General features: G+C 39.1%; 1 protein-coding gene across 1 annotated transcript in view; it reads left to right on the top strand.

The window, feature by feature from the left end:
- The window catches only part of LOC139708829 (forkhead-associated domain-containing protein 1-like), a 33079-nt gene that overhangs the window by 10404 nt on the left and 2848 nt on the right, over nt 1-19827 (top strand). Inside the window, exons 9-24 of the mRNA XM_071620786.1 lie at nt 590-835; nt 1822-2020; nt 2616-2804; nt 3811-3938; nt 4722-4811; nt 7697-7934; nt 9716-9839; nt 10376-10482; nt 12568-12727; nt 13449-13581; nt 14173-14311; nt 15212-15450; nt 15831-16103; nt 18216-18329; nt 18925-19008; nt 19716-19787. Of these exons, the coding sequence (XP_071476887.1) occupies nt 590-835; nt 1822-2020; nt 2616-2804; nt 3811-3938; nt 4722-4811; nt 7697-7934; nt 9716-9839; nt 10376-10482; nt 12568-12727; nt 13449-13581; nt 14173-14311; nt 15212-15450; nt 15831-16103; nt 18216-18329; nt 18925-19008; nt 19716-19787 (2535 nt within the window). The remainder of the gene's footprint in view (nt 1-589; nt 836-1821; nt 2021-2615; nt 2805-3810; nt 3939-4721; nt 4812-7696; nt 7935-9715; nt 9840-10375; nt 10483-12567; nt 12728-13448; nt 13582-14172; nt 14312-15211; nt 15451-15830; nt 16104-18215; nt 18330-18924; nt 19009-19715; nt 19788-19827) is intronic.

Genomic DNA, 19827 nt, shown 5'->3' with positions numbered 1-19827 from the left:
CAGAAACCTTGGACCTCAGTCAAAATTTACCTCATGATTCAAGCTGTCCGTGGTATTGAAGCTATCGTGAAACCAGAAACATTTCTGGCATGAAACTTTCACATATTGGAGCCGACAGTCTTTTTTGTGGCATGAAACTTTTGTGAATTGCCACTGGCATACAAGGCATTGTGCAGACAAACAATTTTCTTTGCATTTTACTTCAGTGAATCTTGGTTTCTCATGAAATTCTTTAATGTTTTATGCACCAGAAAATTTCTGGTATTACAGTAGCATATGAAAGGAATCAAACTTTTCATCATATTGTTTTCGAGTAATGTGTAATGTCAGGATTGTCTGCAGTCGATTTTAAGGGATAACAATTGATAAAAAACAAATAGCAACCCACTTCATATATCTGTCTATGATTAAAAGCTGCATTTTGAACATAGGAGTGAAATTTCAAGAAACACCTGTTGGATGATAGGATCCCAATACAGATTAAAACCAGGATCCGTCCACTTTTTGAGTCAGACATTTCACTCACTAAACCAACTTTCCTGCTGAGAATCTCCGCCTCATCTCTGATCTCTTACCTTACATCTCAAAGCTGGAGCGGTTCAGGACCCGGGTGATGCAGACAGCATTCTCTGCCCCAGGCTTCAGGGTACCTGATGATGAGTCTGAGGTGACTGATGACAGCCTCGTGGAGACGATGAAACAGCTGATCGCTGAGCGGACAGAGGCCCGAGGCAAGGTCCGAGAGCTGAAAGACTTGATGAAGGGTCTGGAAAGCTCTAGTAAGGAGACTAAGAGTAGCCACAAGAACCTGAAGCAACATTTGATTGCTGCAGAGGTAGGCTTGCTTTTCATTTCCCTGGGAGACTTTGTTTATAGCATCACACTGATTACATGCTCAAAGGAGCGCATTGACAAGACACATTTCATATTCCCAAATTTAATATGGGTGACCTTAAACCAGAGACTTACCCATGGATTAAAAGTTTGTAGTTATGGAGGTTTTATACAGAGTGGTAGAGCAGTGAGAGTGCCTGATTCTGGATGGATACACATATTACAGACATTAAGTTAGTTGTAAATCTATGGGAACTTGTGAGTTTTAATCGAGTGTCATAAACAAGCAAATAGACCTGAAGTACAAAAAAAAAATAGATAAAAATAAAAATCTGCATTCTTTTTGAAACATGCCAAGGGGCAATCTACAATTTGAAGATATGGGATTCTGTGATTAATTTTACTTTCCCTGGAGAGTTAGAACATTGTTTGAATTTCATCTTTGGTATAGTGTACATTACTTGTGTGATATGAAGGCAAAAGTTATCATTTTTTTTTTTAAGATCACCGAAGATGTAGGCATAATGCTTCTTCCCAATATGGCTTTTCATAGAAACATGTGGCAATGACAGTGAAGCACACCTGAGTATATACCTGTATGTGCATGATTGTTATCACAGCTGTTACTAGAAAATGGATAATTGATGTGTATGTTTAAGTTGACGAAGGGCCATTTCTCGATCAGTTGCAACTTGTCATGGTCACAAGAATTTGGCAGGGCCATCTTCTTTGTGTGTCAGAGGGACAGAGAGAGATTAGACCAAATAGCTCTTAATCAAAAGTGTCATTTGCTATATCCAGGAGAATTGTGTTCCTTTTTTGCTTGCTTGCTAGTTTATTTGTTATTTCCTTCCCCGCTCTCTGATGTTAATACATTTTTTTTTTCTTGAAGCACAATGAGCACCGAATGATGGGCTTGTGTGCTATATACAATAAGTAGGCACTATCAATTATTAAACCATGTTCATGTCTCTTTTTGTTGTTCAGAAACGGCTGGAAGAAGGCGGTAGAACCTGCGCCCATCTCAGGAATGAGATCAAGCTCCTTCAGTCTGTCACAGTGGACGAGTCTCTACAGAATGTCAAGGATACCATCGCCATGATGCTTCAAAATGAGTTGTCATGGCAACAGGCCTTTGAGAGCACCCTGGAGAAATGTGGTTTTGACATCAAGACTGGTGGCAAAGGTAAAATCTTTGCAACAATTTAAGAGTTATAGATATGTGTCTCTGTAATTTGCCTTGTGTATCTTGTACAAACTTTCCCCTGATCAGTTGTGCATAGATATAAACTCCAAATGTTGCATGGTATAAAGAAATGATTACCTGTAGAACTTTAGAAGTTATTAATTGCCATTTATTTTGTTTAGAAATTTGCCATGTTATGAAACTTTTTTTTTCCCTGCAAAATGTATGTCTGTGTAATAGGATTTAGCACTCATAAAAACAGAGTCTCTTTAGGTGTCTAGAAGCAATATGACTCAAATAGAAAAGATATTTGTTAACCTATTCATTCATTTTAGAGGTATCTCAGGCACATGCATCCAAAGCTGAGTCTATTGATAATCAGTCACATCTGTGATGTGAACAAGAATACTTTAAATAGAAGGCAAGGTATGAAAGGTTTGTAAGAGACAATGATGCGACAGGTGAAGTGTTTATTGAATTGAATTGAATTGAACTGAATTGAAAAGGTGTTTTATTGATCAATATCCATTGCAGCTCGTAGGCTGAATTGCAGACATTGTTAACAATGTGCTTCCTTTCTCTTCCACACCGGTAGATCTCGAGGCTCATGTAGAGAACCTGAGGGCACAGTGTGAGAAGGAGCGTAAGCTGAAGGAGAATGCCCAGGTAGGCATGACCTCCGCTGCCTCAGAGGTCAGGTCAGAGATGGAACGTAAGCTAGAGAGGCAGCAGACAGAGTACGAGACTACTATGAAGGACGCCCTCGAGAGACTGAAATTAGAAGGTTAGTGCAATAGGAGGCAGGGATTCCATTTAGCTAAAATTTACATTAGAAGAATTGCACTTAGGCAGCGTTTGACATCTGTGATGGCCTGGGGCCACTAAAAATTTATTGCGGGCTACCAAATTTTGAAAAGAGTTTTCTTTTTGTGGCTGGATCATGCAACTAAGATTCAAAATGGATTGTTCACTTTTCTCTTATTTTGGGAGGATACACTTTATGTTCAACAAAATTAGAAATTTAAATGTATTAGTGCCCAAGCAGGCCACAAGAAAGAAAAAAAAAAGTTAGTGTCAACACTAACTTATGTATCATTGTCCATGCGCTCAAACTTGGAAGCTGTGCAAAAACATTTGAGAAGGGACACAAAGCATCTGTGAGTGATATCTGAGAACTAGAAAAGAGATCATCTAGGAGATATCACAGATAGAGACAAACACCTGTGATTAATTCATCTATCAGTTGAGCCCCATCATTGTTACAAACTTCGTTACATCATTTCTCTAAACACCATACTGCATATGTCACCAATCAAATTTTAATTTTAGTTCAGCTTATTCTGTGTACTATGTTGAAGCAAGAGTAAAATATCACTTGTTCCATGGAGAGGTTTTGTGTCTAAAAAAAAAAGAAAGATGACATAATGTATCATGTATCATGTAATACACTCTGTATATTCATTTGTGTGTGTGTGTAGTGAAACTTTGGTGTCTTCCATGTGTTATAAATAGGTTTATCCAGAATTATATGAATTCGTTGACTTGTATTGTGTGAATATTTTCTACTACAAAAAAGACAATTCTTGCATGCTTCCTGCTTTTCTCTAAGGTATCACTAACTCCCAGTAGAAAGTCTTTGTGCTCCTGCCTTGTAAACAACAGGTAATGGATCAATTCTTCTTTTCCTTTGGAGTCTGCACATAATTTCTTTAGAATGGAATTTGCTCTATCTTGTTTGTGTGATTATCTCATGTTTGATGCTAAGACATTGTGTTGATTGTCGTGACCAGGTGATCAAAAGATTGAGGCAGCGGTGGAGGCTGCCCAGGAGAGAGAGAAGAGCAAATTGGAGGAGACTCTCCAGACTGAGAGACAGAAGGTACAACAGCAGGAGGCCAGCCTAGAGCAGCTCAGACAGGTGAGATGGGTTTCCGTGACAACAGTGGTCTTTGACGTCATGGTGGTGATGATGATGACAGTGATGATGGTGATGATGATGATGATGTTTATGGTGACAGTGATGATGTTGATGATGATGGTGATGATGACGATAGATGGTGATGATGATGATGATGATGCAAAGAAAATGTTTCAACTCAAATTTGATAAACAATTTCAGCTGATGAATAATTTTTCAAATGGTATCTTGTATACTTCAATGGAAGAAAACTGCTGCAGAAAAGATAGTTTGTGTGGCAGTGATATTAAATTGTGATGTGATACCAGGAAAATTATTCTCTGTAATGATGATCATGATGGTGATGATGATTGGGAGGATGGTGATGATGGTGATAATGAGGATGGTGAGGGTGGTGATGGCGGTGGTGATGATAATGGTGGTAAAATGACGGTGATGATGATGATGATGGCGATGACAATGACGATGGTGATGACAATGACAGTGGCATTGAAGGCAGTCATACATGCAATAATGACTATATGTCTATATAGTCTACATGTATATGTGTTTATATGACTATAAATATGCGCTCCAGAGGTGATGTCATAAACCCACAATTGAACTTTTAATTCTCTCCAAAGGAATGTTTGTTTGCAGGTGAAGGTGAAGTCAATGTTTTGTTGACAATATTGATTGTTAATTATCATTATAAATGCATTTATGCTACACTGACATTATGATGATGACAACAATCAGACATAGTTTACATATATTAAAACTCATAATCTTTTTTTTTTTCAGGCACTAATGGAGAAAGGCTCAGATGAGGAGAAGTATGTTGCTATGGAAACCAGTCTGAAGTCACAAATAGATGCACTCCAGCAAGAAGAGGTGAGATAAACAGAAAATTTGTTGAGGGACTGGATTCTTTAAATTTTAAAGGGCTGACCAAACTCATCTCCAATGTGTTTAGAGTGAAATTTACAAATGTTGACAACAATTGTGACCTTATGAAAAACAAACATTAGAAATATTATGTACTATCACTCCATATAAATCTGTCATTTCAATCTTTACATTTGTGGGTGCGTGTGTTTGTTCACACTTGTAGCTTGATCAGATATTTTAACCCTAACTTACCTGGGCTATTTAGCAAGCTTGAATTCCTGGGGGGGGGGGGGCCATTATGGCCCCCCTTCAGATCTTGGCCGTTGGTCGCGCGATCGCCGCAAAATTTTGCATTGACATAAAGCCGGATGTAATCTACAAGACTGTTAAGTTAAATTTTTCAAAAAATTTGCATTTTCTATTTTAAATTAATTAATTATTCAAATATATGCAAAAAACCTCATTTTCGTCTGTAATTGGCTTATAAAAGCTTATGGAATGCTGATTTTTGGTGTAAATATTCCTAGTGACATTCCAAACATTTGTGCGTAAAAAAAAAAGCAGTATCAAAATTAATTTCTTATGTTTTTTATTGTTTTATCAATTTTTAATGTATTTCTTTGTTTTTTCGAACTTTTGTTTTTGTTGTTTTTTTTCAGCAGAATTTGTCATACACATATTTTGAAGCATAATTATACTAAAACAAATTGATTTCAGCCATTAAAATAAAAAATATGAATCTTTACATGAATTAATTGAAAAAAACACAATTTGTATTGACTTTGTACACAAAATCACGTTTTTGAGCAATTTTGGGGTTGACGAAAATTTTTTGAAGGGGCGTGGCTTCGGAACGGTATCCCCGGGCGCGACAAATTTGGTCTCAAAAGTTGCGCGAGACTTGAAAGTAAAAAGTCAGCGAGCGGCGCAGTCAAAAAATTTTGCGCGCCGGAATGGTCGCGGAATTCATCGAGGGGGGGCCATTATGGCCCCCCCCCCCCCCAGGTAAGTTAGGGTTAAGCAGCAGTGGGTGTTAGCGTTTGTCAGTTTAACCCTATTTTAACTGGGCTATTTGAGACCAAGTTTTTACGGGGGGGGGGGGGGACATCGCAAATTTGGTCTCAAAATATGAGGGAGACTTCAATGAGAAAAGTCATGAAGTGACGTGGCACCATCTTTTCGCGTTACGGAATCGTGGCGCGAAATGTCGAGGGGGGGGTCAATTTGACCCCCCCCCCCCCCCAGTTAATATAGGGTTAAGCATAATTAAGCTCTGCTTTATCTCTACACATCTATCTGTGTGCATGCAATTTATTTTTGTTATCACAAGTTAGAAGGGAAGGTTTTTAGTTCATGTAATTCTGAAAGCTTGTGTTGAATAAATACTAGATTAGATCAAGTGTAGAATGACACACAAACAAACAAAAATCCCAAGATGAAGCATGATAATTAAACTTGTAAAATGAAGAAAGAAAACAATGGATTCAGCTGGAAAGAGAGAGAGAAAGAGGCAGGTGGACAAACAGCGAGAGGGGGAGAGAGAGAGAGGGAGCGAGAGAAGGAAAGAGATCCAATTTGCAGTAGACCCTGAGGGGAGGGTAGAAGCTAATATTGGCTCATTAACATGTTTGACCACAAGTTATAAAGAGCTCAATTTTCCAATTCTACGTGTGACTGCCTTTGTTTGGTAAAGTCATTCATGTGTATCCATCATAATTGGGTTTGATTGACACATCATGTCATTATTACAGTGGAGCTCTCAATTACAAGACAGATCTCCGCACCTCATAAAAACAGCCGGGACAGGTGTTCTAAGCTTGTGGCCTTGAGATAGTTCACCTATTGTACCATGGCTGTCTAGCATCTAATTGACGATGAATATTCCCAGCTGCAGTTGTAATATTTGCCAATGGCGCAGCCGCCAGTGATTAGTGGCGTGATGTTGCCATGGCGACCCAGTCGAGGCAACCATTGTGTCCTGTCTGACACGATTGTTTGCATTCATGAACAAATTATGCCAGCATAGGGAGCATCAATCTAATCAAATATTCAGTCCCAAGTCAGCGTGCAGTAGAGTAGCAGGCTCAGGAGATAACTCTGTTGCCCATTTGAAAGTAGTGTGCACAATCAGAAGTCAGGTATGCATCACATGTTTGTTACCAATCTCGTGTAGTGCCTTTATTTGTCTGGTTTGTCCATGAATTTCTATCATGTGATATGTTGCCTTGGTGCCTTTTCTTGTATCCATCCCAAGTTGCACTCAACATTGAAATCACCTTATCCAGACATCGCAAATCGATATAGTTTGATTTATTTTTTCTTATCATATTTTGAATTTGTTGTTTTCTAAAGTGCACTACAGTAATGAATGAATCTGAAAGAATTTGTCCTTAATTTGAATTGAAGTCCATGTAATGAATTTCAGTCCAAAAACCATAATAGGAAGAGAGAGTGACAACCACAAAGGTCCACTCTGTGTAATTGTTTTCTCTAGCACTAAACAGTTACTTTGGTACAGTGCACTCTCCTTATAATGAACATGGCTATTATAGCAAAATTTTGTCACAGTGAAGTAAACAATCAGATCCAAAAATTATTATTTACATATCTTTGTGTACTTTATTTGTTTGACTCTAACAAAATTTGATATAGCAAAAGAAAACTGCCGGTCCCAAGAACTTTGGTATAACGGGAGTCGCCTGTATTTAGTTTAAATTTTTTTTTTTTTTTAAATCTTTAATGTCTTCCGTTTTGTATGTGTTGCAGGATTGATAAGTATGTGTATTGTTGTTGTTGTTTTAATGTTGAGACAGGAGATGGTGATTTTCATTGAACAGTGTATACCCCAGACTAAATCACCCCAACCCTCTTTCTCTCCCCCAAACCAGAGCAAACTGAGAGAAGAGCTTCGTCTCCAGGAGGAGACTCGTAAGTCATCAGCCAGCCACCTGGAGGGACAGGTCACTGAACTCATCTCAAGCCATGAGAAACAGGTGGCTGCCTTCAAGGAGCAGATCCACCAGCACGCCCTCACCATCGTCTCCCTGGAGGAGCGGGCTAAGAAGGCCGTCCAGGAACAGAGCGCCTCCAAGAAGGAGGTGAAGGAACTTGAGAAGAAACTCGCTGGTGAGTTGAGAACACATCTCTCTTGTCATCAATGCCTAATACCTTGACTAGGATATAATATGAAGGGATATTACCTCTGCCAAGGGAGGAGGTTATGTTTTCTTTACTGTTTGTTTGTTTGTTTGTTTGTTTGTTCATGTGCAAAATAACTCAAAAAATGGTGAACGGATTTGGATGAAACTTATATGGAAGGTTTAGAATGACACAAGTAACAGATGATTAAATTTTGGTTGTGACCCAGGAATTTTTAGGGAATTTATAAAGGATTCTTGATATTTTGGCAGGTAGGGTCAATGAACTTGGGAGTTCAGGCTGCGCGTATTTGAGGTTTGCATGCGCGCACTAGAGTGCATGCTCTAGTTTCTGTTCCATCGCAAGGTGCGCCGCGCAGCTGGCATTGATGACGTAACAAAAGGTTTCTATATTGGGAAATCAAGCAATTTCCAGGATGCATACGTATGGTAGAAATCACTGATCTCTATGGAAGAACAAGATCAGTGGTTGAAATGATCTGCTTGGCAGACAGAGGTCTGTGCTCTCAGATTGTTTCTCTAGTTTCAACTGCAGCATAAACTTTTCTTCTCACAAAACTACAAGATATTAAAGGTGACTTTGTTTCTAAGAGCGCTAGTTAACCTACTGATTCAAATCATGTTGACATATCTCAACCATGGTGATATTAGATAATCCATGCTCATAGGTCTACCAGCCTTTGTTACCACCAAGCTGTGTAAACAGTCGTGTCAAGTGACCTATTGTAGCATCGATGCATACTGACACTATCTGTTGTTATTGTCAACAAACTAAATGAGACAGACCCTATTATCAGTAGAGTTATTGAGCTGAACTGATCTGACCTCCACCAGACTTCTCTAATCCTCATCCCTTATCACTCACTGATTCTTCCATTTGGACTTTGATATTAAACATGTTAGTGTTTTGTTCATGTAAGTCTTGTGTGAGAATTATTTCTTAACCAAGTACAATGGTATCATGATTTTTCAACGTAGACTTGAATTGCTAGGATAGAACATGTACAGTGAAATGCTTCATCGCTCTTTGAATGTGTCTTTGACTCAAAGTGTTTTGTTTGTTTCGGGCTTCTTTTTAAGAATGGCTTGGGAAAAATCTGATAGTGTCTGTTACTGTAAGAGTGGAAATTTTTGCAGTGTTGAAATTTCACGCATTTTGCACAACTAGAAACTATCCCAAATGTAAAAACACATGAATATTTTTGCATGCCATATGTTTTTGTTGTTGTCTTGATTTTGAGGAATTAAAAACAAGCAAGACTCATCTTACTCGGCCGAACACCAAAATTGCTCCATGAAAATATCCACTTTTACATTACTATGTCATTTGACATTGATGAATCTATCTCATTCTATGCATGAGTTGAAGAAGAAAATGGATTATGCAACAAAGACACATGAAAGTACTCATACATTGGGTAGATGTGGCAATCTAAGCATTATGTTTGGGAATCAGAGGGAACATTTCTCATTCATTAGGTGTGTCTATAGACACCAACAGCAAGATACAGAGAATTGACTATACAACAGCACTCAGAAGCCATTGACACCTTTGCCCTGCATCTAGAGAATTGTGAAATGACTGTGTGAATCATGGTTTAATTCTATGAGGTAAAATATTCAAACGTTTCACCTGGGTTGAGAAATATTGTAGTACTGGAAAGGGGAGAAAGAATTACTTGATGTTCATGTGCTTATTTCAATCACTGTCTCCCATCCCCCCCCCCCCCCATTCCATTCCACCTCCAGCACAAGCCAAGGAGGCTGAGGAAGAACTGAAGAGGATCAAGGCCTCCACCCCTGCCAAACCAGTCATCGTCACCCAGCCCTCAGCTGAGGTGCCTGCACTCCAACATACCATTAACCTCCTCAAGTAAGTTTGGATTAGTCTCCTCTCTTCATCCATAGAGCCAGCTTACTAATGGACCAGGAAAATTTCTTGTAAGACCTGCATTCATACTCTACCACAAGATCTGACTGAAGTTGACATGCCTGATGAGTCTCTTTCTTATTTTGGACACAATATATCATTGCAGACAAAAATCTCGCAACACAAGAAGCATATCACATTGAGTTATCAATGCTTTCAAGAATTTGAAAGGTAGAGAACTAATGGGCAGTTTATGTATACCTGAGGATTGGTAGAACTGCTGTTGCATGTGGTTATATGGTAACTTGAAATTGTTACACTTAATGATGTTCATATATTATATTTAAAAAAAAACCCTCTTTGATGTTAGTTGGCAACCTAAATGTTTACAATGGAGTTCATCTTGTCAGAGGGTTATATGTCGGTCTTTATGTAATTTCTCCACTATAATTTTTATGTTTGTTGTTTGTCTGTTTGACTAATGTTATACCTAATGTGAAAATAAATTCAATTAAATAATGTTACATTTTCTCTTCCAGGAAAGAAAACGGTGTGTTGAAAAAGGAGATCCAGGACCAACAAGACGTGGTCCTAGCCTTGAGAAGAGACCTGGCAGGAGCTTCGGCCAGACTATCAGACCTGACAGGTTAGCCACTATCCCTCCCACCCCAATGCTTACTCCAATCCTTACCCCACGCCATTACCCCACCCCTCTGTCCATTGCACCCCTCACCTCAAGCCTTACTACAGTGGACTCCTGTTATAAAGAAGTCCTCAGGACCAGCAGTTTTCTATTGTTATATCGAAATTTCATTATAACCGAACAAATAAAAAATAAAAGACATATGTTGTAGAGCGGATAATGTGCAGCTTGTATTTTTATTTCATTGTAATGGAATTTTGTTATAACCGTGTTTGTTGTCCCCGCCGAACGAGTTCGAGCAGGGGACTATGAAACGGGCTCCGTACGTGTGTGTGTCCGTCCGTGTGTCCGTCCGTCCGTGTGTGCGTCCGTGTGTGATCAAAATGTTCAAAATGCTACTCCTTCGCCATTTCTAACCCGATTTTGATTCTGTTTGCTTTATATGATAGCACTACATGGGAGCTTTGAAACCTCTATACAGAATTTCAATTGTGACCTTTGACCTTGACCTTTGACCTATATTGTACATTTTGCTTCAAAATGCTACTCCTTCGCCATTTCTAACCCGATTTTGATTCCATTTGCTTTATATGATGGCACTAGGTGAGGGCTTCAAAACTTCTACACAGAATTTTGACCTTTGACTTCTTTGACCTTTGACCTTGATTTTTGACCTATATTGTACATTTTGCTTCAAAATGCTACTCCTTCGCCATTTGTAACCCGATTTCAATTCCGTTTGCTTTAAGTGATGGCACTAGGTGAGGGCTTCAAAACTTCTACACAGAATTTTGACCTTTGACCTTGATTTTTGACCTATATTGTACATTGCCTACAAAATGCTACTCCTTCGCCATTTCTAACTCGATTTTGATTCCGTTTGCTTTATGTGATGGCACAAGGTGAGGGCTTCAAAACTTCTACACAGAATTTTGACCTTTGACTTCTTTGACCTTTGACCTTGATTTTTGACCTATATTGTACATTTTGCTACAAAATGCTACTCCTTTGCCATTTGTAACCCGATTTCAATTCCGTTTGCTTTAAGTGATGGCACTAGGTGAGGGCTTCAAAACTTCTACACAGAATTTTGACCTTTGACTTCTTTGACCTTTGACCTTGATTTTTTTACCTATATTGTACATTGGCTACAAAATGCTACTCCTTCGCCATTTCTAACCCGATTTCGATTCCGTTTGCTTTATGTGATGGCACTAGGTGAGGGCTTCAAAACTTCTACATAGAATTTTGACCTTTGACTTCTTTGACCTTTGACCTTCATCTTTTTACCTATATTGTACATTTTACTACTAAATGCTACTTCCGGCGGGGACATATATTACGCACCGCGTAATTTCTACTTTTCCTTGTTATAATGGGAGTGACCTGTACAACTCTCACCCCACTCTAACCCTTACCCCACCCCAACCGTTACCCCAGCCCCTTCTCTCACAGTATCCTTCACACAGTGATAGTTTTCATGCTCAAACATTATTACTTGTGCTGTTTAATAAAGACTGCACAACATCAAGATCTCCAGATAAAGCATAAGTAGTTATGTAAAACTACAACTGAACCCAATCTGCTAAGGTGAAAGGAGCTTTTGCTAAAAGTATCATTGATACAGTTTGAAGAGGAAATCAGAGTATCCAATAATTGTATTAGGAATGGCAACTTGTCTTTTTCATGTATTATGACAATGAAGCATACCAATACAGTTACATTTAACTGTAAATGTATCCCTGGCTTACTAAATGTAATGATGTAAATGACCATTGCCAGTCACGCTCTCTCTCAAACATGAAATGTGCAACCATATGTATGCAAATTGATAACTATGTCCCTCCTTCATGATTCATATGATGTGTCAAGCATTTTTTATGGATTCCGTTTAGAAGGGAAAATACATATCAACAATGTACTCTGGTTAATTACAATCCTTGTGGGTGTCAAGTGAGAATCAGATGTGTATAGAAAACATTTATCCTTTCTGTCCCAGGGACTGTGGACAGTATGTATAGTGCTATGGGGTTTTCAGTGCCAGTCAGGACTCAAAGTACACAAGGGGTTAAATTGTCTTCATTACAGGTGAGCTGAGTGAGAGACAGAAGGAAGAAATGGAGAACCAGAAGACGGTCATTCGGGACCAGGAGGCCGAACTGACCACTCAGAGACAGCAGCTGGTCAAGCTGTCTGAACTAGTGGACAGGAAGTCACAGGAGATGGAGAACCTGACCAAGGAGATAACGTGAGTCTTACACACAAGGTTTCTCGTAACTAGTCACATTTGGCATGGTAGAATGAGATGGAAATCTTGTAATCATCAATGGTAAATAGCTGCTATGGTAGTCTCATTTTGTTTTTCTTCATTTTGCAGTATTTGAAGCCTTCACAACTGTCATACACACACACAGATTGATAGATAGGATATAGATTGTTAGATTTATCAATAAGTAATTAAAGTAGACGGATACACAGGTACATTGCTGTGTATTTCAAAGACTGGTAGTTCGATCGTATACGATGAAGGATACAAAAATGTCCACTCAATTGCTTATGTAAAACGTGTTTCAGACTGCAAATCTGGTATAGCTCTGTTCTCAATAGTATGAGTGATCTAAATTGCAAAACAACACAAACAAACCATAAAATGGCCTCTTATTGGTGCCTGCAATTTCTGTTGGCATTGACACTTGTACAGTCATAAAAGATTGTCACACATGGATCTTAATAGATGCGCTATTCAGTTTATTGCCTTGTCCACTCTCACTTGTACATCTGGGGATTTTAAGTCTGAGATATAAAAAGTATGCGTACTCTAATGCCATGAATGGGCACAACAATTAATTGTCATATTTAGCAATACATTGAGAAGAGTAGGAACCAATTGTGGAAATACACAGTCTCATAGTCATGACCCACCATAGATGCCATAAGTCATAGTTTTCATTTTCTTTCTTTCCCCTCAGTGCACAGAAAGAGCTTCTACTGAAACAGAAGAAGGACACAGCTCTCAAGGATTCCGAGTTAAACAGGCTGGCTCAGCAGCTGAACCTTGAGCAGGAGCAGACAAAGCGAGCTAAGGAGGAGGTGGAGCAGGAGGTGAGGATTCAGAGGAGGGGAGATCTAGGAGAGGGGGATAGGGGAAGGGGATTATCTAGGGGGAGGAATTATCCAGGAGAGGAGGGGGTTATCTAGGGGAGGAGGGATGATCTAGGGGAGGGGGATGATCTAGGGGAGGAGGGCTGATCTAGAGGGAGGGGAAGATCTAGAGGAGATGGGATGATCTAGGGAGGAGGGCTGATCTCGGGGTGGAGGGCTGATCTCGGGATGGAGGGCTGATCTCGGATGGAGGGATGATCTAGGGAAGGAGGAATGATTTGTTGGAGGGGAAAACCTAAGGGGAGGGAGAAGATATAGGGGAGGAGGGGTGCTTGAAGTTAGGGGGTGACTTTTTTTTCTTAATCATTTCATTATAATAGACATCCAAGGATGTGATGTGTGAAGGGTGGGTAGAATATTGGTTGGAAGAACAATATTTCTTGTCATGGATCTAACTGTTCAAAGATGCAATATATTCTCTCATGAGATTTTGAAATAAATGAGAAATTCAGCACATTTCAGCTGGAACTTACCCCAAAGCTTACTGTCCGTGTAAGCATCATCCACTATTTGTTAACTCTTTGCTTACAGGGTCTGATCACCAGTGAGCTGTCGTCCGTTGGAGCCCAGTGCCGCGGTGAACGTCACGCGGAGGTCATCACTAGACAACGAGAAGCACTGGGTGAACTCAGAGGGAGGATAAAAGGACTGGAGCAGAACAGACCACCTAGTGAGTATCAAATATGATCTAGGCTACATCTACTACAGCAGATTAAATACTTACCAGCTAGCTGCTCTTAAGAGCAAGTTAACCCATCGAAGACTAGTCCCTTGTATACTCACATAGGTGTCTATGAGAAATGTGCCTCATAGCAAAATCAGGTTATCTCAATGGGTTAAATGCCAAGAAAGAGATCTGAGGAGAAAGTCAAGAGATATTGGGAAATCAAGAGAAAGAGATTGTTAGTTTCTCCAAACATGTCATCATCATCATCATTTTAGGAGTTTTAGTCATTTTGTTTTCCTACCAGAACCCTGATTTTCTATTGTTTCATAATGCATGATCATCATTGATGAGTACAGTGTAGCCATGGCAGTACACCTTGATATGAGCTGTTGAGGAGAGTGACACATTCCAGTATGCAAAAGTGTTTCACAATTTGTTCTATAGATATTGAAGAGGTATTTCGCGAGTCAGCTGCAATTAATTCGCAAATTTAAAAACACACAAAAATATTGACTCTAATGCCGATATGAATGTGACGTACGGGTATACATTTTTCTGTTCAGTACAGCACTCCACGATCACGAATTCAACCACTCGCGAAATTGTCGGGAAGTCCCGATTCGTGAAAATTTAGACTCACGAAATATATGGCGTATACGGTAGACAGACCATAACTTTAAAACTGTCCCTTCTTTTTATACTTCTTGACATTTTATTGTCATATTTGTCTTTTTAATGCTTATCTATGCTACATGCATTCAAATCTGTGGTGATCATTAGTCTCTAACGCATAGTACAATTTGTTGTCAAATGTCATACATGTAACCCGTTATACTAGCAATCTATCAGTAGCATGTGACATATGAAGTCATTGAGATAAATTTCTTGTCATTCCCCACCCAGTGCCAACCCACGACCAAGCCTTACAGCAAGTGATCCTCCTGAAGAAAGAGCTGGCTGAGATGAGAGCCAAGCAGGCCCAGCTATCGGCCCTTTCTGGTCAGTCCCATACAGCCGAAGCCATGCTGGAAAGAGAAGTGGCCAAGGCCAGGGGCCAGGTGTCTACCTCCGTTTCTGATGCAGCCATTGAACGCAGTGCCAGAGTGGAAATCCAGCAGTCTATGGATAAGAGTGAAACAGCAGTGAGTTTTCAAACACTTCACTCTACTCTGATTTTGATGAGTTTGATCTGTTTGTATCTCTGTCCTAGGTCTCCTGATTTCACTTCTCTTTCTCAACATACTCTTCTTGTAGCCAACTCAGTGTGTTCCTATCATACTTCATGCATAGAGCAGTTGGTACAGTATGATGATGCATACTTGTATCTTTACATTTTCTTTCCACATATTCTTGCATAATGTAGCATAGAGAAATAGAACATAATTCTATGCGTAAAATACAGAATTCAGATAATTCTTGGCTACCCTTTGAGCAGAAAAACTATTTATGAGTAATATTGAATAGTATAGTCATCAAGATGCTGTAATTCTGTTTGGATGTATTTATCTATGTTTGTCCACAGTACATGGAGCTGATGTCCACAGTGGCTCGCCTTCTGGGTCTAGGGGAAGTACCGGGACAAGAATCCTTATGTCATCTGCCCCGGGACGAGCGGCAACGCATCATGGGGGAACGAGGCAGCGCCCATGAGCTGATCACCAGCCGGCTACGCACCCTCAACCAGCGGCTGGAGCGCAAGGATGCACTCCTTCAAGATTACGAGAAGGACCTGGAGAAGCTACGATTGGCTGAGAGAGTGGCCAATGAGAAGGCTGGACAAGTGGAGAGTCTCGCTGTAAGTCACAAACAACAATTTATAGTGTGACATTTCATTACATTTCTTTCCTTGAGATTAGTAGAGGCAAAACACTCTGTCCCTCGGATAGGACATAAAATATAGGTCTGAAGAGCAATGTGCATAACCCATTGAAGTGATTTCCCCCGTCCCACCACTACATACAACTGGAACCCAAGGAAAAAGACCAGTTACAGTAGTGCAGCTGAATATGGGCCATCCAGCCATCTTATGAAATGGAAAATGAAAACCAACAAACATTCCAAGCTGTGTATTGCACATAGCACAATACTCTTTCATGTGCTACATCTACAATGTAAGTCATTGCACTGTATCAGAATGATTTATGTCATAGCTAGAATCGAAAGTAATGTACACGTGTATTGAGTATCAAAACTAGGACTAAGGTAACTCCATATTTTATCATATGTGACCGTGCACCTCAAAACGAACATAAAGTCGCACACACTGATTTTGCGTGCGGACTGAAAATAAGTGAAATGGGTCAACCTAGCCGAACTTGACTTTTTCATATTTTCTGAAAAAGCGGGTCTTCTTTTACATTATGCTAAAATTTTGTATCATAAAACGGGCAGGAAAGTGTGTTTTTTTTAGCAGTTTATCTCGAACGTTTTTGGTAGAATAGTGTGATTAGGTGTGTCTTTACAATCCCTTTTTCATTTATGAAAAATCTTGTCCACACTCTTCACTTTCAACTCTAATAACTTTTGAAAGGATAGTGCTACTGCTTTGAAAGTTGGCATTAATTATGGACAGAATGTGTTAATGAGGCATGCTTAATTTCAGTTTAATCCGATAATCCCTTCATTGTTGTTACACTGGTGGTTTACTTCCTGTTTTTTGTCCCATTCATCGCACAGCCAGCACGGTTTGGTAAAGATTAAGCGCTTGAATAGACACTGTACTTCAGAGCCTCTTTTCTCAGTTCACACTTTTCCTGAGTTTGTGCTTTCTTTCCAATATTAAGTTAGGTTAGGAGAGTCCATTTGATTTGAGTTATACATCATTTTAAAGCTTAAAGTCTGCTCTTTTAGAATATGGTCTTAACTAAAAATTCATGTCTGGCGACTTTTTGTTTGTTTTGAGGTGCAGGGTCACATATATCATCTCAGATCTTAGTGGTGTTAAGTCCATACAAAGTAATAGTATTAGTGACCTTTTGCTTCTCAAATGTCATTAACAAACTTCCTAGCTTTCCATAGTTGATGATGTGCCTTCTCTTGTCTCCAAACTGAAATAAAATATGGTAGTTGTAAATTCATGCTACCTGTTGCAAATTACACTCAAAGTAGATACAGCTCCTTTTGTAAGGAATATTGGTTTCACCACAAGTGTGCTGTTTACTTTCTGTAATATCATAATCATAATTGATACTTCTTCTTGGAATGCATGAACAAATAGAAAAATTTCAATATATCAATCAGATGACATGTTTGTGGCACAACTTCTGAAGCGAGATATAAAATGACCGTACAAACTGTGTATTTTGCTTTTTAACACGGTGCTTCTAAATTTGAATAGTCTGGACATTGCTGCTTAAGACATCATGAATTCTTCTGACTCTGCTGTCCAGGGGCAAGTTTTGATTACATTTCCTGTCTTTTTGTTTTTTTAATGCATCAAGTACAGCAGGAACTTATTTTGCCAACATTAGTTGATTGTAGTTTGGTCAAGCCTCTTATGAAGCACAGAAAAGCCTGGAGGAAAAAAAACTGACAGAGCTACATCGTGATAGTAACACAAAGAACTGTTGATATTAGATGGGTTGACTATGGCATGTGAAAAGCATCCTTTAAAATCTCCTGTCATCTTTCTATTGACACTTGAGGCTGCCCACACTTCTCAGTCTCACACTATGTGTTTTATAGTTACTACTTTTACCGACATGGCAATATAATTAGTAATCTTTGGTTGTGATTTAACATCTGTTGTATCCCAAAAGAAGAGAGATGAGTTTCCACCTTTAATTGGCAGAAGTTGAAGCTTTCAGGGTCATTGACATCCCTCGTGAATATTCATCCCTCCATGCTCCTCTTTATCAGAGCATTCTAAAAGGCATCCCTGTTTGTTCTCTTTTGTTCCCGTTTCCAGGGAGACGTGAGGAGTCGCCAGGAGGAAGCTCACTACTTGAGGGAGACTCTGAGGAGAACACGAGAGGAGCTGGACAAAGAGAGACGACTCAACAGTGCAATCAAGAGCAAAAAGGTCAGTAACTTTACTCACACATGGCCGTCTCAATCTCAGTCATTGTATTATGTGACAGTGTTTACTAATGCACCCTAAAGTACTCTTGTCTGCAGACTTTTTCCCTGTGTGTGGGAGTGAGATGTACTTCCTGTCATGGGCTGGGTTAGTGTCAGTTAACAGTCCCTTCCATTTTTAGTTTTCAGTATATGTCCTCTTTATGTGGAGATGTCTCCAGTTTCGAGGAGAATCATATCATGAATGTCTTCAGTCATGATTTATAGCATTGAAGGTGAATGGAACTGTGTCAGAGATAGCCTTGGAACGCTTGCTGTGACAAAACAATAGTAAGAATAATGAATGAGTGAATAAAAGTAAAGGATGCATGAATTCAGTGCGTGTGCCTTTAAATCTTAGCACTTTTCGTGCACCAACTAATGTAGAATTATACACCAGAAAAAAAAAAATAGGTTTACTCCTATAAAACTGGATTTAAATTGCCTACTAAATGCCTGAGTGAACTAATGTCCAAAGAAATCAGGAATGTCGTTTCAAACACTATATTTAGAAGTTATTCATTACTCTTAATCAACTTAATCTTGTCTACGTTTCTCAGACATTTCACATGGAGAACGATGAGAAGAACAGGCAGGTGTGGCCGAAGCACAAATGTTACGAGGATGAAATGAAAACCAACAAGGTTAGTATCACCGTGTGCCAATAAGAGAGATAGCAGAAGCACAGAATATCGTCTTTAGACCGATCGTAAGCAAATCAGTACAACACAAATTCTGTATAATCATAGTATCTATGCATATATAGCCATCATGAACTTTAAGACATCTACCACTGAATTCTAAAGCTCAAAGAGAATCACAAAAATTGTAATTTGAATATCTTTAACAGAATACTGTTTATGCCATACATATTGCAGTGTTTTCGTTTGAACAAGACGAATGCTTCTTGTGGATGTAATAACACACAATACTTTCAGCTATAATCCTGCCAGACTGCAAAATGCACGCATATAGTTTTCCATCCATTGCTGCACTCCACAGTTGCAAATTTATCCACTCGCAAAATGTATAGGAAGTCAAAATTTGTGAAAATTAGGCTCCCTAAATGTCTATCATATACAACATTTTAAAGAGTAGTCTTCATAATAAAACTGCTAACAAATAACAATTTAATAACATTTTTTTCAGAGATCATTTCCTTACCATATACTTTTTTTCCCTCTTATTCAAAAATCTCAAAAAAGATGGTCAACAATCAGTTGTCATCTTTCATTTCTTGCCGCATTTGGTATAATTGTAAGTTAGTTACTGGAAATTTTATGTACTTCAATATGGCCCTTTGACTTCTCTCACTATTTCTAACATGTTATGTCAATGTTTGCAATTTCAGAGAGATGCCAAGAAGAAGCTGCAAAAGGAGAAAATAATCCGCAAGGAATATGAGTTGGACAGCCTCAAGGCAGTAAGTTATGTCTTGTCTTACCACCTGTCATAGTGTGATT

This window comes from Diadema antillarum, unplaced genomic scaffold (assembly GCF_040938485.1).
Source record: "Diadema antillarum isolate AM-2024a unplaced genomic scaffold, OU_Dant_1.0 seq00001377_RagTag, whole genome shotgun sequence".
Lineage (NCBI taxonomy): Eukaryota > Metazoa > Echinodermata > Echinoidea > Diadematoida > Diadematidae > Diadema > Diadema antillarum.
The sequence above is the reverse complement of the archived record's forward strand: the minus strand, read 5'-3'. Positions and strand labels throughout refer to the sequence as shown.